At 36.9% G+C, this 23656-nt stretch overlaps 1 protein-coding gene across 1 annotated transcript; it reads right to left on the reverse strand.

Annotated features, from left to right (window-relative positions):
- Positions 1 to 14115: 14115 nt before the first annotated feature.
- LOC142150449 (olfactory receptor 5P56-like) lies at positions 14116 to 21882 on the reverse strand. The gene is made up of 2 exons (XM_075205642.1): positions 21813 to 21882; positions 14116 to 15050 (listed from the first exon to the last, which is right to left on the reverse strand). The coding sequence occupies exons 1-2, from the start codon at positions 21880 to 21882 to the stop codon at positions 14116 to 14118; spliced, it is 1005 nt and encodes a 334-aa protein (XP_075061743.1).
- Positions 21883 to 23656: the final 1774 nt, after the last annotated feature.

A 23656-nucleotide genomic window follows, 5' to 3' on the forward strand; every position in this document is an offset into this window, starting at 1 on the left:
TGCATGAACAAATCCTGAGTGACAAACATAAGGTATCATACCCAGTGAAAACTGATAAACGGCTCCAACATTTGGGTGGTCATCCTCACAGTTTTATGTAAAGATTTATCAGCTGTCTATCGAGAAGGAAAAAACTATTGCAGTGTCCAGACACATATTTCTTTCAGTCGGAGCTGAATCCTCCATTGACACAGATAAGCCCTGATTGTTTTACCCATTCTAAGTGTTTTTAATTGGTTATTTAATTTTAATTATTTGTGTCCATTAGATTTTACACATGTGTGGCCCGGTGGTAGTCATTAAATAGTAACGAAATCCTGACAATACTTACCCTGACATGGTCAGTGCGAACCTCTGATTCCTGACATACTAGTAATCTCGAGTGTTTGAATAATTGACCTCCAATAATTCTGACCAATCAACATCCTGGCACCGCAGTATGACGTCACTTTCAAAGGCGACACTATTATTACTACTTTAAAGGGGGCAATGCAAGGAGGCACAGCCGGTACAATGTTTTTTTATGAAGGCTTGTATATTGTACAGGTGGTGCCTCCTTGCATTGCCTCCTTAACAGCAATAATAATATTGTTGCCCTTGAAAGTGTCGTCACCCTGTGTTGCCAGGATGTTGATGGGTAACAATTGTTGGAGGTCAGATTTTCAGTCGAGATTACCAGTATGTCGGGAATCAGATGTTTGCGATGACCATGTCGGGGTAATTGTTGTCGGGGTTTTCGTTATTCGTATTTTAGTGCCCAATTCGTGAGGCCGTATTTTTGGCCTGTGTTTAATTCTAGTGTAAAAGACACTATTGTTTGGCTGTAGTCCTGCAAATAAAGAGAAATTGGATCTAAAAAAACCTTCTATAGATAAGTATAATTTTTTTGTTACATTGTATGCTGCTTTTAATCAGCATTTTATTGATGGTATTTAACTTGCTACACTCTAAGGGCTAGATTTACTAAGCTGCGGGTTTGAAAAAGTGGGGATGTTGCCTATAGCAACCAATCAGATTCTAGCTTTCATTTATTTAGTACCTTCTACAAAATGACAGCTAGAATCTGATTGGTTGCTATAGGCAACATCTCCACTTTTTCAAACCCGCAGCTTAGTAAATCTAGCCCTAAGTGTCCTTTTCATTTGCTTTTTCTGTATATATGTATTAGCTGCATAAAACATCATAGTAGCTTCCAGTCTGTCATTCATATATAGTATAAATAGGTGTAATCGCAAAGCAATATTGAAATATTATTGTAAAATCAATATATATTGGTGATCAGATTTTGCTTACAAAAACATTATCAATACATGGCTATATATATATATATATATATTTATATATATTACTAGAGGCTGAGTAATCTGTAGGAAGTATAAAGCCTATGATGCAAGAAAACATTGCTGGTTACAGCACCTGTACCAAAACACTAACTTAAGGGCCTCATAGAACTGAATACAATATTAATAATAAAACACAGAATTGGTGTCATTCTTTAACAATAGCTACTGTATATTTATATGTATGTATTATGAAATAATCTGCCATTACAAAAGAATGGCCCATTTTCACTCTTCACTCCATACGCACCTTAGCACATAGACCCACGGTCTTCCCTATATCTTTGTGTAAAATTATGGTGAGTAAGTACCTGGAGAAGGTGTCAGTTTGGAGCTACAACATGCACGCTTACTAATGGTATTTACCTCTGTGCAGTAAACTCCTCAGGCACACTAGACGTGATGGAGTTCACCTCTACTGCATTTTTTTTAAACCGATCTTCATTGTAAATCAGGAGGAATTCTTAGATAACAAGCTGATCTTCACTAAAATTAGGTTACCAAAAACAGAGCAAAATGTAATATATACAGAACTCCAAGGGCTAGATTTACTAAGCTGCGGGTTTGAAAAAGTGGGGATGTTGCCTATAGCAACCAATCAGATTCTAGCTGTCATTTTGTAGAAGGTACTAAATAAATGAAAGCTAGAATCTGATTGGTTGCTATAGGCAACATCCCCACTTTTTCAAACCCGCAGCTTAGTAAATCTAGCCCCAAGACTTTTGTCTATTTTTACAATAAAGTAAAGATTTATAAAAGTAACTGAAAAATGTTATAGACCTTTTCCCCTACTAAAAGCTTTCTTAAGCCTAAAATAAAACATTTATATTTAATCTGTTTAGATCACACTTTTTAATACAAATGTAAGATGATCTGTTTACATGAAGTTCTCTTGACCTTTCTGGAAAAAAATAGATTAGATTCAAATAGAAACAGCAAATGTAATTTAAAGAGGCTCTTTTAATCACCAATTGTGGATATATTTGCAAGCGATTAAGACAAGGCAATTTCATCCGTTGATCAGGGCATTAGAGACCTGAAGACTTGTAAAATGTTTCAGTTTATGTATCTAGTAGAAATATAAACTTAAAAATACATTTATACTTTTCAAAAATAGTCTTGAATGAATAGATTTTCATTAAGCCATCCATCTGTGATTTTCTGCCCATAATTTAAGAAAAAATAATGATTGGAACTTATTCCCACTGACAGACCCTGGGACAGCTCCCAGAAGTTGGGATACGCAAGGTTTATAACAATGTTTCATACGAGTTTGATTGAGATATTGATAAGATATAAAAACAGCGCTGAGACCTATAGTTAAGCCTAGTATTGAATCCACGTTGGTACAATTAAAACAGTTTATTAAATATAAACATGTAACAATCCAATACACAACATATAAATATCGAAATATCAGTGCACTGATACCAAATATTACTCTAATACAAACTGCAAGCACAGTATGGAATGAAAGGTTATTGGGTCTGTAGTATAAAAAACGTAGTTAATCACTCATTCAAATGAATAAAGATGTAATGATTCTTAGACCCAAAAGTCCTTCCAATGTTAAAAAGGAATTATTTTGTTAGATCCTGATAGATGTTTAGATAGGATGGCTCCTCTTACCATATTAGTAATTCAAAATGTACCACATTTGTATGTGGTGCATTAGTATAAATAGTATTAGTGTTCCTTTGAAATCATCGCAGTTGTAGTCAATCAATTATCAATGCTTTCACTACATATCGGGTTAGTAAATGATAATAAAGCTGCACCAAGAAAGTTCCAATAATTAGCAATATAGCAATAAAAGATAATGTATAGTCTGTTACTTTCCTGGCCATGTATCTGGTTCGTCAGCCGCCCCTGGAGTAGATGCCGGTATTAGATTCACGATACTATCACATGCTCACTAGGCGCTGATTCACTGACCGTGTAACTGGTTCTCAGCGCTGTTTTTATATCTTATCGATTACTTATCGATTACTTCCATTTGACCCACGGGTTTATTACAGCAGCGGGATCTGTATTTATTCATAGTATATTTGTTTTAATTTTATTTATTTGTTACTAGTGATTCAGCGCCGAATTTATTTTGTTTGTCTGATTGAGATATTGATACTGTGTTCTATGTGATTCGACTTTAAAACCAGGAAACAGATGAATATTTCTATCCAAATACATTCTATCCAACTACATTTAACACTCTAAAGTAGGATAATATTGAAAATAACAGATGTCCTCTAACTCAGGGTTTATTGACTCACCTGGATAAACTTTAATAGCACAATTCTCTGTTAGACATTTAACCTCCGATAAAGATTGTCATAAAGCAGAAAACAGATAGTAAGGTCTGTTTACAACCCATTAGTCCAGCATTCTCTTATACATTATCAGAGATATCTCAGGTGAGCTGATTGTTCTGTGGAGACCTCGATGAGATTCTCTTGTGGGTCATGTAATTAGTCTTTAGAGAACACAATGATTGGATAAATAAACATAAATTAAATATATGATTCTATTTTACATGGTAACAACGCTTCTCTTGGCTCACCCACCTCTATGTAACACATATAACACATGAACTAGTTTTACAAATTCTATTTATCCCCAAGTCCAAAAGCCATCATGTCTTATCTAAAAATGTGTGAAGTAATTTGACAAGTTACAACAATGTCTTCATTTCTCTTTTACAAAGTCACAAACAAGTGTGCAAAACGTTTTTAGCGATTCATCAAATGGTCTTATAGTTATGATTTCAACAGCTCGTCCTTCCCCATGTTCAATGTAAATACACATTAAACTAAATATATTATTGTGCTGTCTTTTTTTATTCAACTTATACCACTTTCATACTGCCGCCCCGGCAATATCCCGGGTTTTTCAAGCCGGGTTTTTGCCGGGGCTCGGAGCGTCTGAGCTCAGAAAATCTATTCATACTGCACCTCGGACCCGGGAATTTCCCGGGTTGACCCCATTCATACTGCACAAGTCTGTGCCCTGGCAATTTGTGGGAGTCATCACCAGAGCAGTTTTCATTGGCTGAAAACATTTTTTTTTGTAATAGTCTGCTTTTCTGCTGTTTTGCCATAAAGATGTGTGAGTGTATCTTATAAGATATTTTAATTTTTATTGTTCCATTGTATCATTTGTAAACAATCAGACATTTCTTCAGTGTTTCCACCAATTCCGTTCTGTACTGCTCACCGCTCCGTACTTTACTTTAGTCACCTATGTAAAGTATGTTCGACCTTTCTCTTTCGTTTGTTTCTTATAGTGTGGATGATAGAAGTAGTTGTTTCAGTCCATACTGTTGTTTTCCTCTCGAGTTTTTTTTCCTGGTTTTATGTATGCAGTTAATGTAAATATTGTGAGCATTACAGGTCAGACAGCCAATCAGCTTGTTTTCTGTGCAACCCGGGTTGAAAAACCCGGGTTGCACCATTCATAGTACAGGCAACCCGGGTCCGACCCGGGAATTTCCCCTCGATAAATCCCGGGTTGAAGACCCGGGTTTTTAGACCCGGGATTTTTGACTTTTACCATTCATACTGCACCAAGACCCAGGTCGTTTGAGCTCGCCCCGGCAAAAACCCGGGATTTTGGTGCAGTATGAATGGGGTATTAGTACAGTTTACCACTGGTGTTAAACATTTGCTGGCTGTGGTAAATATAATGTAATTAAGCTAAGTACACCTTGGAGGCAATAGCTGTAATGGTTACTTTGGCTTCTTATACCCTTTTCTTCAGAGATCTTGTGCAGTGTTTCTCAACCTCAGTCCTCATGAACTCACAACAGATTTTGTTTTGAGGCTTAATCTTTCACAAGTGATGTCTGTTTGTGTAAGTAATTATCACTTATTTTATCTCAAATGGAAATTCTTAAAACATTACATGTTGAGTGTTCTTAAAGACCTGATGTGATAAAAAACAATTACCGTATTTTTCGCTCCATAAGACGCACCTGACTATAAGACGCACCTAGTTTTTAGAGGAGGAAAACATACACTGGCCCCTTCCCTTACACAAAATACACTGGCCCCTTCACTCACACAAAATACACTGGCCCCCACTCTCACTCACCAACACACACACACACACACACACACACACACACACACACTATAGCCTCCAACACACACACACACACTATAGCATAACATTTTTGCTGTTTTTGATTGTTTTTCTCACTATCAGGTATTATCTTTGTCAAAACAGAACTTTTCTAAGAGTCATTAAGACCTACTCTGAGAGACATCTTTGTATGGACACAGAAAAATGTTCCTAAATTGGCCATAACATTTAAAAATAATTGTAAAGCACATTAAAAATCAATCTGATGTATTAAATTACAGTGATCATCTATGCATCAACTAGTCTCTTTAGCTTTTAGCTAAGGAGGAGAATGAAGGCTGCTATTGATCACTTCAGTACAGCTGTTTAATTCAACTTGCAGACACCACTGTGTATAGTTTAATCATTTAAAAACATTGCCTACCGAGTCTTGCAGTCTCCACCCAACTCTCACGCTTGAAGCAGGCTCCAGACAGGGGTGAGAATGAAGTTCAGTAGCCTCCAAGCCAGAAAGTCAGAAACAAGAAAACTTACTGCAGTCCCAGCCAGGCTGCAGATCCTCCTGATGGTCCGTCCCCCTGCCTATCTGTGAGGACCTAGCTATCACATGGGACGTACACCTGTCATGTGGTGCACGTCCCATGTGATAGCTAGGTCCTCACAGATAGGCAGGGGGACGGACCATCAGGAGTACTGGCTTGTAGTATTCGCTCCATAAGATGCACACACTTTTTTCCCCACTTTTTTGGGGGAAAAAAGTGCGTCTTATGGAGCGAAAAATACGGTAAGTACTTGGTACTTCTATTAATTTAGCGGCTTCAGGGGAGGTTTCATTTTCTCCTGCTATCTCCTCTGATACATCAACAAGTAACATTAGTGTATAGCGCACAGGAGACAGATACTTCTCTATCAGTTTAATCCTCTGGACATTGGCAGTTGATGTTTAGACATGTAGGGTCTGAGTCAATAAAGAGTGCAAAGCAAAAAAAAGGAGTAACTTTGCACTTTGTCAAATCCATGTTGCATTGGAGGGGGAAGATAAATTTAAAATGTGGGGAAAGATTTATAATTGGGGTAGCGCTTGTCCTAGATCAACTTTAAATTTCAGTGTAAAAGTAAAACTATCAAATATTTGTGTGCTACATAAAGAAGGAGCCAGTATTTTACTTACATGCAAAATAATAAACAAATTTTCACCCCTTGCATTATAACATGGTTTGTCTGGGATCAAATATACTTTTTTTGCCTTTCTCTTCTGAATGACTAAGGCCTGTAGAGTTTAATGACTGTCATGTTTTTTACAAAGATGACATCATAAATGTTATACCTTATCTCCAAATACTCTACTTCATGCCCAATTAGTTCTCTGTCCTGCACCTAATCTACTCTCTGATAAACTCCTCTGACTCCCGACTACAAATATTTTTGGTGATGACACCCACCTATGGAATTCCCAACCAGGACCGATAAAACTCTCACTTGGGGCCTGATTCTTCAAGGCACATATATGCTGATTTTCAGTGCATTATATGCAAAATCCCTCTGAGCATGCACAGAACCGGACCATACGCCAGTAAACGCAGCCATGTCAGCTCGGTCTTTATATGGAAAGGACACTTACTACAGCCTACAGTTATGGGGAATGAACAGGCTGAGGAAGGGACATTTGGATGTAGTCAATTTACAGTAGGCACGCCAAGCTCAAGTACACGCATCCACGACTAAATCAAGCTCTGGGCATCATAAAGTTACTTATTTTCCTGCCATATCTCTTGTTCCAGAGATACGGCAGAAAAGAGGGTTGAATAAGAGGGTTGATGAGGAATTTTATAAGCTTGCCTGAAGAGATGGTTTTCAGAGAATGCTTGAAGGTTTGTAGGGTAGAGGAAAGTCTTATTGTGCGAGAGAGGAAATTCCACAAAACGGGTGCAGTCTGAAAAAAGTTCTGTAATGCGGACAAGTAATGAATGTGTATGAGAGAAACAAATCTTGTGCAGAATGAAGGTGCCGCAGAAAGGGCCGGATTAACCATAGGGCTAACTGGGCTACAGCCCAGGGGTCTATGGCATCCAGGGGGCCCTTGAAAGTGCTCAGCAGCAGTATTGATCGGTCTTGGGTGGGAGCTCCCCGGCGCGATCAGTGCTGCTGAGCACTTTCACTGCAGTCCTTCTCTGGTGCGCTGTAGTCTCCTTACTGAGGAGATCTCGTGAGTCTCCTCACGAGATCTCCTCAGTAAAGAGCATACAGTGCGCCGGAGAAGGAGGTAAGTGCCAGGGGAGGGGGGGTTGCGGGCAGCTTGGACCACGGTGAGGGGGAGGGGCACGCACAGCTCGGATCACTGGGGTAGGGGGCCCTCACGGGGGAATGGAGGCCCTCTTAGCCCAGGGGCCTCCATTCCCTTAATCCGGCACTGGTCGCAGATATGTTTTTTGGTGCAATTTTGTTGATGTCCTTATATGTTAGTAGAAGTTTTTATGTTGAATTTGGTAATAAACTGTAAACCAATGTAGATACTTACCAAGCGACTCAGCAAGGAAAATCAATCTAGCCGCTGTGTGCAAAATAGATTGTAGGGATGAGAGTTTAATTAGGAGAAGACCAGTAAGGATGGAGATGTTGAGTTTATGAATTAAGGTTTTTTAAATGTGAAGTATATACATATTCTGGGAAGGTTTTTTAGATGTATGTAACAGGATATAGATATAGATTGGATGTGGGACTCTTATCCAGAATAGTTCTGTGTCACAGAAGACACATAGGCAGTGAGGTCGTGGGGTAAGATTTATTGGAATGTTTTCAACAGAAATAAATGTCCGGTAGGTATCTTCTGATGGCTGGTGGGAATATTATTAGCTCTATTTTTTTAAAGATTAAGTTTGACTTGATGAGTGGACAAATAAATAAATTTGGCTATCATTGTCATACTGATGATTCTGAAATCCTAAGGAAGTTATTGGGTTTCCAAGTGGAATAGATGAAGTAGAGCAGAGAACCTAGGACTGATCCTTGTGGTACTCCGATTGATAATGGAAGTGGAGAGGAGGGTCAACAGTGTCAAATGCAGTAGAACGATCCAGAAGAATAAGACCTAAGTAATGGCCTTTGGATTTAAAAGTTAAAACATTGACAATTATTGTCAGTGTAATCTCTGGAGATTGTTGGGAATGAAAGCCTGACTGGAGAGGGTCCAATAGGTTGTGTGAAGAAACAAAGCATATGAGATGAGTGTAGGCAATTCTCTCATACAGTTTGGAGGAGCATGGGAGCTCAGAGATGTGACGGTAATTTGTAAGAGAGTTTTGGTCAGAATTTAGTTTTTTCAGAATAGCAATAATCACTGCAAGCTTTAATAATGATATAAAGATACCAATAAGGAGAGAGAGATTAGAGATTTTAGTTAAGTTTGATAAGAGCACAGGGATCTACTGATTTTTGAGGGAATAGGATGACGAGGAAAGGTAATAGAGTAGGAAGAAAAAAAGAGAGTTGATACTTCATCTTCATTTGTGGGATCAAATGAAGAGAAGGTGCCAGAGGGTGCTGGGAAAGAATTGAACGGGGTTGTTTATCGAGGAAGAAGATAAAATTTCAAGTCAGATCTAATCAATCTTGTCAGTGAAGTAGGAATCAAGATCTCGGGCAATGAAAAGTCAGAAGGTGAAAAGTCAGTGTATGGGATAGACAGTTTTAATAATTTATAAAAAGACCAAGTGGTAGTTTTTGATTAGCCCTTTGTTACAAACAATTCACATATGCTCAAGTGAGTCCTGGATAGTGACAAAATGGTGCTTATTTTTTAGAGTTATAATTGAGGGAACACTTAGTATATTTGGGGATCGTGCATGGTTCCATTATTCTAAAAAGAACCATTGGGTCTCAATGCATTAAAATAGCCAAAATGCTTTCTATAATAGAATTTACAAGTAAATCAGTGCATCCAATCACAAGCAGCCTTCCATGCCCAGGCTCCTGATCACATGAGCGTAAAATTAATCAATATTCAAAACAAAAATGGGAACAGAATCGGTGCTAATGATAGACTATATTTGTAATACACCCTAACATCAACCAATAATTATACATAATAATGTATATATTATTATCTTCCTTAATTCAAGCACCTTAAAACAATCGCAAACAAGAGCCTTTGATTAATTACAGTACTTGTTATAGATGAAGTTTTTCAAGTCTCTATTGTCCTGTTAATGAACCTCCAAAAACGTTAATATATTTGTGCCAAACTTCAGGAGTCAATACTTGATGATTGTGCTCTTTCAGACGTTCTCCAAAAAGTGTATGTTAAAGAAAAACTAACCAAAAGCATATCATAGTGTAATCTTGTATGATTAAACTTGTTGACCCTTACAATATTGCAGTGAATGTATACAATCTGTATCCTAATGTGGTATTAAAATAAACACTTTTAAATATAGTGCTGTCAGTTAATTCAGTGAATCCGAGGTATTTGGCAGTTGTTCAGGAGCCCAGCTTTGCTTAGACCAATGAACAAGTATGTGATCATGGAGATCCCTGTAAAGGGGGACTGTACTTCATAAGTATATCAGTGCAAGAGATCACTGTTCATTTTATATATTTGGTAGTCTTTAAAATGTTTATTTCTCCTATTTGGAGGGAAGATAATTATTTTGTTAATTCCCCAGTGCAGGATCAGTTCTTCATTGCTTTTTTTTATAATGATAGGTTGATCTGGATTAATTTCCAGGTCTGCAGTAGTTACAGGTTCTCCTGTCATTTCTTCGATATAGGCCCCAGTCAGTATTCTCAGGTATGGTAAGTGTGATTCTGCTCAGATTGAGATATATTAGTCAGTACAATCATTTGTTGGATAGTGAAAACATTTTTTAAATGGATGGGACATGAAAATAGGAATATATAGGTCAAACAATGTAGTAACTCAGGATCTTCCAGATGTTGCATCTGTGCAACTTTGGTTGTAGACCATATTTTATTTTAAATAAACAGTATTATATTTATATATCTGAATGTGACTTTGTCATCATCTTTGTTATTCAACAGACATTTGTAATTTTTGTCATATTAAACTCCATTTAATGAAGTGCTGTCTTTATATTCATAAATATCTCACAGGTCAGATGGGTTTGGTTTTTATAGCGCTTAATTTATGCAAGGATTGGTGTGGTTTACAGAAACTTTGATTAAACTCTGATTAAATTATGTTGTCATTCCATTTTGAGAACAGTTGAGTATCTGAACACTTCCTAAGTGTGTCAGATCTTGAAATAAATCTTGGTGGTGGCAGGACTCTGTGTTTAATATTGAGTGTATTGAGTGTAAAAGATCCTGTATTAAGCATTAATTGCACATGGTATTTTCATATCCTTGCAATGTCTTTAAGGGAAAAACTTGCCCTTAAAGACATTGCCATTTTAAATTTAGCTGTCAAACTTGCCGAATGTCGGTGAGCTGCAGAAATTGAAGCATAATACATTTACCCCCTTGTCTTTAATGATATAGAAATCTCTACAGCAAGATTAATATTTGAAGCAATATATGACAGAAAGTAATTTTCAATCTCCAGACATACACTTACCGGTTCCTCCAAAGCGTCTGATAAAAATAATTTTATTTAACACACAATTTCTGTCTTTATCACCTTTCTATACATTTTAATATATTCGCCTGTCTTTTGTGTGATCTGGTTGAAACAAATACACTGTTGACATGAGTAAAGAATTTTTTAAACTAATAATAGTAAAAAGTAGTTTTAATCACAATTAAATGTATGTAAGAAATATTGGACTGGCGTTCCTTCTTATTCAACTCTGGTCTAGATTTAAAATAGTTCTTAACTTATTCAACTATAAAGCTAGTATTAGCAAAAACTCTCCAGTAATACAATACAATACAATACTTGCAAATCCACCATGTCTTGCAGCCATTGTCCTCTTTACACATATCTCACAACTTCCCTTAGCGGGAGGGGGAGAGAGGACACGTTAGCAAAGCAAATTACACAATACAGTCTGTATTAAACTCAACAACTAGTATTTGGCAATATTAATACTGAACGTCAACATAACACCGCAATCTTTGCAAATATCATCATGCTGCCATACTAATTTTAAAAAATTGAACTTATCCCATGTAACACTTAATCCAGTTTCATAGTGTCCCATAAACTGCCCAAAATTGAACAGTGATGCATGAATCAATATATCTAGCCACACTGTTTAATTATAAAGTTATCTCAACAAAATATTTACAGAGCTACACAATACAATATGTGTCTTTATCTCACAGCCATTCACAAATGATATTACACAGTCAAATGACAGCATGGCTCGTTCAGCCATCTTTAACATAGACTCATCTCATACAATAGTATTTTCTATCTTAAACTACAACTTCATAACACCTTCATGTCCAGCAGACACATGAAGGTCTATTGTATTGGCACAATCAAACTCAAAAGTATTACTAATTTCAAACACTTAAACTGCATTACTTCTTAAGTACATTAACATTTGCAACAATAGCAATATCTGATTCTATAACTCCTATTGCTACTTCACTTTCTACGCTTATAGTGTTACACTAAACAAAACGGCATTACCAAATACTTAAACTGCATTATTGCAATGATTTCACTTTCTAGGTAACAATATCACTTACAATAAAGCACATTAAACACTATAGAAATATACTTAACCATTATCTATTTCTTTATGTTCAAATATTACCTCCGCCCGGAAGGGCCCATGAGAGCTTCTCGCATGGTGTCCAGATAAGGGATAGTGTGTGTCTCCTTGTGTGTACCGCTCTTGAAACATATTAATTAAGCAACTAGTAGCATTACAGTTTATTAGCATGCCACATAAATTGTGGGTGGGGGGGGGAGAAACCACCTATCTTGGAAATGGATTTGTGTGAAATGAAAAATATCAAATATCATATTCTTTCTCAGTGAGTATGAGGCATCATTTTGATGTATTTTGGTCATTTTTAGACAGACCTGGTGGTTTTGTTTTGATTAACCCTCTTATACCGAAATGTCACGTATATCCAGTTGGTTCTTATTGTAACAGAAGCATTGTGGTGATGCTTTTGTTCAAATTAGTACATTTTTACCACTGGGATTTATCAGTCTGTAGTAAATACTATGTAATTAAGCTAAATAGTCTGGGTGTATGGGGGGTTTAACTGGAAGGTGTAGATAGTTTGCACCCTCTTCTCTATAGATCTTGCAGGGCCATTTTAACAACATTATGGGCCCCCGGGCAAAGCAGTGCACCGGGGCCCCTAGAAATAGATATAGATATATAGAGATAGAGATAGATAGATGTACTTGCTCAGTGACCCTTGAAGGTTTTTTTGAAGGTTTTTTTTTTTTGCAGGATTATTTATTCTCATTAATAGCCGTGCCTATGGGGCCCCCTTGCCCATGGGGCCTCCAGGCAGCTGCCCATCATGCCCAATGGAAAAGATGGCCCTGAGATCTTGCACTGTGTTTCTCAACTCCAGTCCTCATTTATTTCCAACAGATCATGTTTTGAGAGTTCACATGTGCTTTATGATTGGGTCAGTAATTATTCCTCCAGTTATGTGAAAATTCTTCAAACAGGACTTATTGATGACCTGATATTTAAAACCCTAATATAGGGATATATAGATGACAGGAACTGTTCTTAATTCTGTGGTCATCATCCCCACTTGTTTCACACTTCTGTACAGTAGAGTGACTCGAAAAAAATCATAAATTTGTAAACAAACTCAAAAAAGCTTTTCTGACAGATAAAATGGAATATATGGAAAATGTCAAGTAATCTAGGTGTCCCAAAAATTGAAACCATGTGTATTTCTCTGTGGCTTGACTTATGTGGCTGGATGAAAGGACAGGCATTTGCAAGCATTGTTTTATCGCTTTCTTTTTTGAAATTAGTTGTTCTTATTATATACCTATTGATTGGATTATTAGTTTCATTTTACATTTACTAAAGTTCAGTTACGTTTAGCTTTAGCTAATTTTTTAACTTGTTATATTATTTATTCTAAGCAAGAATGTGGAAGGAACTGGATAGAATTACTTTGTTCTTTGTCAATCAGCACCCAAAGATTTTTTTTAGAAAGTAAAGCCAGAAAACAGGTAAGACAGCTACAGTGTGAGCCTCTTGAGCTGAATTCAGCTAAAGTAAAAAGTGTTATTGCAGTTACTCATCCAAAGCACGTAAAAAATTGTGTTATCAACAAAGCACATATAATGAAATATGAGAGGGTCCTATTTAAATATTCCAAATATTGTTGACATCATCATCATCATCATCATTTATTTATATAGCGCCACTAATTCTGCAGCGCTGTACAGAGAACTCATTCACATCAGTCCCTGCCCCATAGGAGCTTACAGTCTAAATTCCCTAATATAGACACACACTCACACACAGACACAGACAGAGAGGGAGAGACTAGGGTCAATTTTGATAGCAGCCAATTAACCTACCAGTATGTTTTTGGAGTGTGGGAGGAAACCAGAGCACCCGGAGGAAACCCACGCAAACACAGGGAGAACATACAAACTCAACACAGATAAGGCCATGGTCGGGAATCAAACTCATGACCCCAGTGCTGTGAGGCAGAAGTGCTAATCACTAGGCCACTGTGCTGCCTTACATGATTCCCATTAATTATATTATGTGCATGGATTTGCTACTAAATTAGACTAATTAAAATTAGATTTCAGTTTTTTAAAAGCTTCCTTGAAGTCTTTATTCTTCAGGCTGTAAATGAACGGATTAAACAATGGTGTCACCACAGTGTAGAGCAGTGACAATACCTTGTTGGTAGCTAATAATTGGCCTTTGGCAGGAACCATATATACAGAAAATAGAGTCCCAAAAAATATAGACACAACAGCTAGATGAGAGCTGCAGGTGGAGAAGGCTTTCTGTCTCCCACTAATAGACCGAATGCTTAGGATGGTGGTTATGATATGCACATAAGAAACAATGATCATTGTGAATGGACATATGACAACAATAGTACCAAATAATGCTGTCTGGATTTGTATAAATGAAGTATCTGAACAAGAAAGCCCTAGAATAGGATTGAAATCACAGAAGAAATGGTCAATAACATTTGGACCACAGAACTCTAATGTGTATGTAGCTATTGTATCCATCAACATCATTAAGGAACTCAAGAAAGAAGATCCAATGACAGATTTCACACAAAATGTTCTGGTGATTATAGAGTTATATCTCAGTGGGTTACAGATAGCCACATATCGGTCATAAGACATCACCATTAGGATGAGACACTCTGATGTCTCTGAGTAAGCAAATACATAAAACTGTGTTATACAGGCAGTAAGAGACATGGTCCCACCGTCATGTAGTATAATGTGAAGTAAGTTAGGTAGAATGTCTGTGGTCATTAGAATGTCCAGTAAAGATACTTGTGTGATGAAGAAATACATTGGAGAATGAAGATTTTTGCTCATTGAAACTAAAGTCATGATAATAAAATTACTGCATATGGTGACACAGTAAATGATGAGGAGGAACAAAAACAAGACACTATTGAAGCTGTGAAGAACTGGAAATCCCAGAAGAAAGATGTGAGAGACATTGTTCTTATGCATTATGTGTACAAATCCTGTAGAAAAAGGATTAGATATTACACCCAGTGATAACTTGTCATATCCCACTAGTTTTAATTTTAGCTTTATTTGCTCAACTCTCTATGGGGCGAGTATATATGCCCCCAAACCATGTAACTCTGTTCAGGATTGTGATTTTATTCAAATGTCATTGTTTAACATGAATTAATAAAATGCTAGACTATCAATAATGTATGCTATGGAATACGTCTTCAAATGTCCGACAGCAGGTAATATCTGATTGTGACTAATTGTAAGTCATAGTGAACTGTAGGAAGTATTGAAACTATGATATGAGAGAACATTCCTGTTGACATCATAGTGACCCAAACTCCACCTTAAGGGTCTCATGGCCCTGGAACTGAACACGTTAATCCCCCCCCTCCAATAAAAAAAATATAAAAAATCCAAAAACAAAACCAAATTATTGGAAACAGTTTCATGAATTTATAGAAATAGCATGTATTTGTAGAAATATATTATTACAATATGTTCAGTCTTTGTAAACAGACCCATGCTCCTCTTTGTATCATAGTGTGGCAGTCCCCTTGGACAAGTGTTGTCCACTACACCAGAAGAAATTGAGGTCACCTCTTATTTCATTGGAACAGAGCTTTGTTGTATACAATGAAAATATATTACATATTGTGCAATCTGCTCTAAAATCAGAGCATCAAATTCAGAGATTGCTACAGTCTTTTTCATCCTACAAAAAACAAAATTCAAATTGCTTTGTAGTCCTAAAAAAATATTGAATCTGGTTAGGTCACAGTTTATTTAAAAAATAAATAAATAAAATGATCTATTGACATTAAGGTTTTCTTAACTCTTCTAGAAAAAATAGGTTGAAGTAGTTTTTCAAATAGAAAGAACAAAATAAATCAATCAGGGCTTAGAGAATAACACTTGCTGTATACTGTACCAGTTTAATTTTTTTTTTACCCATATCAATGTATACTGATATTTAAATTTGCAAATATACTCACAATCATGATATTCTGCACATAATTTAATAGAATAAATGATGGAATTTACTCCCAGTCACTGTGTTAATTTCCCACAGCTGGACCTTCGGTAGCTCCCAGAAATTTAGCTATCACAAGACACATAACCATGTTTGTTTTACACACATTTGTATGAGAAATTAGTATGGTGACATTTTTTCTCTACCCCTCTTGTTCTTCAAAAAAATAAAAAAACAATAAAAAAAGAAAAAAAAAGAAATTAGTCTTTAAAAACAGGAAACAAATGAATGTATTATTCACTATATCCGACTATGTGCAACACTGTAAAGTAAATTAACATTGAAGATAACACATATTCACTAATTCAATATTCATTGACTCACCAGGACAAACACTCAGACTACACTTCTCTGTTAGACATGTAACTTTCAATGTAGCAGTGTCATGATACAGAAAACAAATATGATGCTCTGTTTACAAACCATTACTGCAGCATTGCCTTATATATTATCAGAGATATCTCAGGTGAGCTGATTATTATGTGCAGATCTGTCTGTGGATCTCTTGTGTGAGATGCAAGTAGCCTTTAGACTAAAATAATTGGCAAAACTATTTGAAAGATTAATTAATGATCTAGTGAAAGAAAATCCTAATTACCTAGAATTTCTTATCAACGGAGAATAATAAGTTTTCAAACATTAACTATAATTCCTATTTAAAATATTGTAATCTATGAGTTTTGCAGTTTTGACACAGGATATATATATATATATATATATATATATATATATATATATATATATATATATATATATATATATATTTATATATGTATATGTATATATATATATATATATATATGTATATGTATATGTAAATATACATATGATATATATGTACATCTATATATATATATATATATATATATATATTGTCAAAGTTAAATATTTGTATGAAAGAAGTATATTGATTAATATTGTTTTACCGTGCAATTGCGATCAGTATGTCACGTCTCATGACGCAATCGCACAATAAATAACGCACACATACACTTACACTTTCACATTGACTTGTGCATAGTTCATTTTATAATAGTTCCAATCCACAGGTTTTTATGAACAGATGTTATTGAGTTTATAGTTAAATATTATAAGGTTTTATGTACTTCATCAATGGATGTCGGGCGGGCGTGATGACGTCACGTCCGACTTGCATTGCGAGCACGACGGAGGAGGAGACCATGGAGGGTGCCGGATCGCCAGCTGACCGCAAGGTAAGTATTGTCTCCTTTTTTTTTCCAGGTTTTTTTTTTTGCTGCCTCCGGCGGGCCCCCCTGGGCTGCAGGGCCCCCGGGCACCTGCCCATTGTGCCCAATGGGAAAGACGGCCCTGCTTATTTTTCCTCAGTCATCCAGTTACATCAGCTATAAGATCGCACATCGCGTATGATAGTTATGGAATATAGGGTGTTAGTGATCAGAATGGTATTGTGTGTATAATGTAAATAGACCAGTTTGAACTAGCCTTTGGCCGAAAGATCAGTATGCATCTGATTGGAGAGCTGACCTCTAACTTGGAGAGCTGACCCCACCCTTGGAGAGCTGACCTCCAACCTTGGAGAGTGTCGTTTGAACTGACCTATGGACTACATTATACTGGACCTAAAGCCTGAACCTATGGAAACATGCCAAGTCATCTGTATTGTATTTGCTGTGACACCAAATGTATATATATATATTGCCCTCTGAAATCAGCTTGCAGTCTCTTTGACCACATCCTTCAGGATTGAATGACTGTATAGCAGGGCGAAGAGTATTTATCGGCTGTACTTATTTATTGAACTGTCATACTTTTTGCTTTTGCTATTAAATTGCTTTTTGCTCTGGAACCACACAAATCGCATAGACAATGGTTATTGGTAAACGATAAAAGAACTTTAATAATATATTTATATATATACATAAATCTATTTATATATATATATATATATATATATATATATATATATATATATGTACACACACATACACACACACACACACATATATATATATATATATATATATATATACACATATAATTTGTTTTTTCATGGAAAAAAAGTATATACCTCATCACCGGTGTGCCTATCCCTATTTGACACAAGATGCACATGGGTCAGATTTACAACTTCTTTTTATCCCCAAGGTAAAGCTCTTTGATGTTTTATGAAATATGAGAAGTCATTTGGCAAATTTGAAGATTCTTTTAATTTCACTTTTATGGGGTTGCTAATTTAAAATGTTCAGATTGCGATCTGATTGTTTTTTAAAAACAGAAGAACAAGTTGGAATACAGAAATTAATCAAATTGACTTATAGTTATGATTACAATAGCTTATCCTTCCATGCCATAACTTCACTTATCCTACTGCTTTCACTTTAAAACTATCTAATTCCATTCACCTACATTTTCCATTCTGCCACTTTTAAAATACCATACCGACACTTCTAGAGTTCTACTTGGTCCACAGATCTATGCAAATTAAAATGAATGTGTCAAGATTATACTTTATTCGTGATATTTCCAAAAAAAAATATTAATGTGGTTATGATCAATTCAAAACATGAACTTCCAGCAAATCACTAGGTGGAGGCCAGATGTTAATGCCTTTTGATGTATTCTTTGTAAGCCTATTTATATCACCTGACTATCATTCCAAAGTATTCTGTTCATTGACTGGGCAGTAAACCCTTTTGCTTATTGCCAAATTTACAGATGCTAAAACCATGAAATTCAGATGGCTAAAAAGGACCAAATTTGGGATCACTCAAAGTTCTGGATATTTTTTTTACAGGAAACATAATAGATCAAAGCAATATTTTTTCTCATAATACATCATCACCATCACCATTTATTTATATAGCGCCACTGATTCCGCAGCGCTGTACAGAGAACTCACTCACATCAGTCCCTGCCCCATTGGAGCTTGCAGTCTAAATTCCCTAACACACACACTTTGTCAGCTGTACAAATTTGTAACAAATGGAAGAGACAGATAAAATGTGTTAACAACATGTACCTTTCCCAATAAGATGCATATTAAGAGAATGCATCTCCTCATGGAATAAATATAACATAATCATATTTCATGTGTACAAAAAATCATATAGGACCTGAATCATTAAAATTAAGTAAGGCAAAGTCCACGTTCCAAAGCTGCTTCAAAACTGCTTCCTCTAACCTCCTCACTTGACCTCTCCCAGTGGATTGAATCCGCTACTCATCAGGATGGCCACTGCCTTGATCTTGTTTTCTCTAGACTATGCTCAGCATCTTATTTCCTAAACATTCCTTTCCCCCTCTCGGATCATCACTGTATTAGTTACTCGCTCACTCCCAGTTCTTTAACCTTCCTGCTATCAAATTCGTTCAAGACTCCTCATACCTGCAGGGATATTAACTCTATTGATATTCAACAGTTTTACACCTCTCTCCAACACCTTCTGTCCCAAATTTCTACATTCTTCTCCCCTGCAATGGCAGTTCTTCATTTTCACCATACCCTAGCAATTGCCTTTGATCAAGTGGCACCAGAGAATATTCATACTCCGCGTAGACTTCGTTGTCAACCATGAGACAGTAATGTAACATGAAATCTACAAAAAATTTCTCGGAAAACTCAACGTCACTGGCGTAAATCTTGTACCTCTAATGATTTCAGCTCATATACTGCTATCTACCACTCCTATCGAAATGCTCTGGACACTGCTAAACAAGCATACTTCCAATCTCTCATCTATGCTCAGGCTTCTAACCACAAATGCCTTTTTAACACATTTAAATCTCTTCTCAATCCTCCCACCCCAAACCCTCCGACTACCATCAGTGCCCAGGATCTTGCTTCCTATTTCAAGGACAAGATTGATAAGATCAGATTTGAAATGGTGTCATCTCCCTCGACTTGAGCAATGCTCAATTTCTTCTCAGCATCCTCTGACACCCTCTCTTCATTTGATCCCACAAATGAAGAGGAAGTTTCAACTCTCTTCTTATCTTCCTACTCTACCTCCTGTCCTCTTCATACAATACCCTGACAAATTGTCCTTGTCTTGTGTGCATGCTCCACCTCTAACAAAAGTCTGTAATCTATTTATCTCTACTGGTATCTCTCCATCACTATTCAAGCATGCAGTGATTACTCCTATTCTGAAAAAGCAATATTCTGACCCAAACTCTCTCTCAAAATTTCGCCCCATCTCTCATCTCCCATGCCTCTCCAAACTTCTTGAGAGAATTGCCTACACTAGCCTCACACGTTTCCTTTCTTCAAACAGTCTATTGGATCCTCTTCAATCGGACTTTTGCTCTCAACACTCCACAGAGACTGCGCTGACCAAGGTTGTCAATGATCTGATCGCAGCTAAAACTAAAGGTGATTGCTCTCTTCTGAATCTCCTGGATCTCTCTGCTGCATTCAACACTGTTGACCACTCTCTCCTCATACAGACGCTACAATCCCTAGGTCTTCTAGACACGGTCCTATCCTGTTTCTCATCGTACATATCTAATCTCTCTTTCAGTGTTAATTTCTCTGGAACAAACTCCACTTCACTTCCTTTATCAGTTGGAGTACCACAAGGCTCAGTCCTAGGTCCTCTACTATTCTCTATCTACACCACTTCTCTTGGAAAACTAATAAGGTATTTTGGATTTCAGTATCATCTCTATGCAGATGATACACAAATTTATCTATCCTCTCCTGATCTCTCACCATCTGTGTTGTCTCACATTACTGACTGTTTTTCTGTCATTTCATCTTGTATGTCCTCTCGTCAACTCAAACTCAATCTGTCAAAAACAGAATTAATATTCCCACCCAACAATAGAAGCTTCCTGCCTGACATTTCTATTTCTGTGGACAACATGACCATAAATCCCATTCCGCAAGCTCGCTGCCTAGGTGTAATCCTTGACTCGCAACTATCCTTTGTTCCCCACATCAACTCTATATTTACATCATGCTGCATACATCTAATTTCCAGAATACATACATATCTCACGCAAGACACTGCAAAAACTTTAATTCATGTACTCATCATCTCCTGCATCGACCACTTTATGGAATTCACTCCCTCACACCACAAAACTTTCCTCTATTCTTCAAACCTTCAAGCGTTCTCTGGAAGCCCACCTCTTCAGACAAGCTTATATTATTCCTCAACCACCCTCCTAATCTCCCTAGGTTACCCTATTACCACCATCTACAGAGCTGACACAAGACAACAACCCTCAGGGGAGAGCTGGCAGACTATAGCCCATGGGGCAAGCACACAGCACTGGCCCACAGGTAGCAGCCCATCCTTAAAGAGTACAATATATATTTTTGGTACAATATATATTTATCTATATAAAAAGAGGCTATTTTAGTGTTGCTTAATCCATATATATATTTTTATGCCCAGGCCCAGAGCTGGATTAAGGCTCTGGGGGGCCTGGGCACTTTAGACAGGGTAACCCCCTATGATGTAACATGGTTATCATTTTAGACAAATACACAGACAATACTGTATGCACTACTGTTAGGTGCACACAGTTCTGCCTTCACGAGCAGTAGACGGTTGGGTAATAAAGCACTCCAGTTCATTAGCAATCATAAAAACAGCTTTATTAATACCATATAAAAAAAAACATATTTTTCATTATTTGATTATTAACCAGGTCTTTAAGAAAAGTCCTTATATCAAATAAGGTGCCAGGTAAGGTATCAAATAGCGTGCCAGAGTATTGGCTCACTGCCTGCTCAAGCACTTACCTGTGGTTCCTGTATCCTGCTTACTTCGGTTCTGACTCGGCTTGTTTCCTCTACTATTCTCCTGGTACATGATTTGGGGCCTTGGTCATTTGGTGCTCAGTTTGGTTTTGACTTTTGTCCAAATTATTCTCTGGATCCTTCCTGTGTACTGTTCAGCTCAGCTGGTTCTGACCTGGATTGTTTGACTACGCCTGTCTTCTCCCGTCTCTGATGACTGACTTGGAGAACCGCGACATGTGCACCCCTTGCAGCAAAGCCCAAACTCCCTTGCGGGGGTCCGTGGTGAAAACCAGGGGTATGTTAGACCCCGCACCTCCCTGCTCATTGGCGCCAATACAGATAGTGGCCACCTCTGCTGATTCCATGACAGTATACTCTGGCTGCTCTTTTCTGCAATTCACATTTTCTACAAATCCATAGTCCTGTTGGCACTTGCACTATGCCGTAGCTTGATGCACCAACACATGGCAGCCGTGCATGTTGTGATACACCAGTGGGTTCTTGGCCCAGCTCCTCTCATCCAAGCAAACCCAGTAGCCTCTGATCATCTCTTTCATACAAGTCGTAGCTCTTGCTCCACTGTCATGGCCAGCACTCTGAACACCATCTACAGGACACCGATTAGAGAAAGACAAACACAGATTACTCATTTACAGTCCTGTGTGTCTCCCGAGGCTCGACCCCATGCCCCTCGATGACTGATGCCTGGCACCCGTATTACGTGCACTGGAGCCACCTCATGTTGCCCTCTCTACATATACATAATTCTTTTCATGTCTCCCTTCTGAAACCTCTGGTTCTTAATGAATTTTCTAACGAGCAACAATGGGAGATATAATCAAGATTTTCTGACATTTATATGCAAATTCAATAATGAAGCTCTAACAATGAAAAGATCATTATAAGGAACTCTGACCTTTTAAAAAAGATTCATCATTAGACTCTATCTGATAACTTAAAAGCGTTTTTTTTTTGGAAAAATAAAAATCTAAAAAGTATATTAGCACCGAGTAATTTTAGACAAGGTAATATGCCATCACAGATAGCAACTAATTGGTTACCACCAAAGCCTCTAGTGTGTTTTCAAGTGTAATAAACAGATTGTTTAATGTAATTTCATGGTCAAAGTGAAAGAAGAAAAGTCTACTGTGACTAATGTTACATTCCCTATTAGACAATTTATTAATTGTGAAACCACTTATGTAGTATATCTATTACAATGCCAGTGTGGATTACAATATATTGGTAGGGCCACTAGTCTATTAAAAACTCATTTTAGGGAACATAAACAGAACATTAGACTTGGTCTTCAGACACATAGTCCATCAAACCACTTTTTTCATGTACATAGTCAGAAAGTGAGTGGCCTTAGATTGTTTGGACTAAAACATATCAACAAAACTATTTGAGGAGAAGATAGTTATCGACACCTATATGAGGCAGAAACCATGTGGATTTTCAGAATGCAGACACTTATTCCGGATGGTCTGAACGAAACCATCAAATTTGTGGATTCTTAGGTGCAATCTCATAGACATTTTTTACGTTTGTGTGGCGAGTTTATAGTCCACTACATTGCCCTTATTTTTAGTTATATCCATTTATTGATTGATTTGGATGTTTGTTGCAAATATGACTTTATACCTGTAGATATGTGTATATGGTTACACATGCATATAGTTTATTATTAATAATTTTTCTGTAATCTATTATCAATATATATTTTATATTTTAGCTATTATTTATGTATAATTTATTCATCATTTTAGTTGCATTTCACATGATGTAATTGAGTCAGTTTTTATTTACACCTCAATATAGATTAATTAATTTAGACAAATATT

This window comes from Mixophyes fleayi, chromosome 4, assembly GCF_038048845.1.
Source record: "Mixophyes fleayi isolate aMixFle1 chromosome 4, aMixFle1.hap1, whole genome shotgun sequence".
In the NCBI taxonomy this organism is placed as follows: Eukaryota; Metazoa; Chordata; class Amphibia; order Anura; family Limnodynastidae; genus Mixophyes; species Mixophyes fleayi.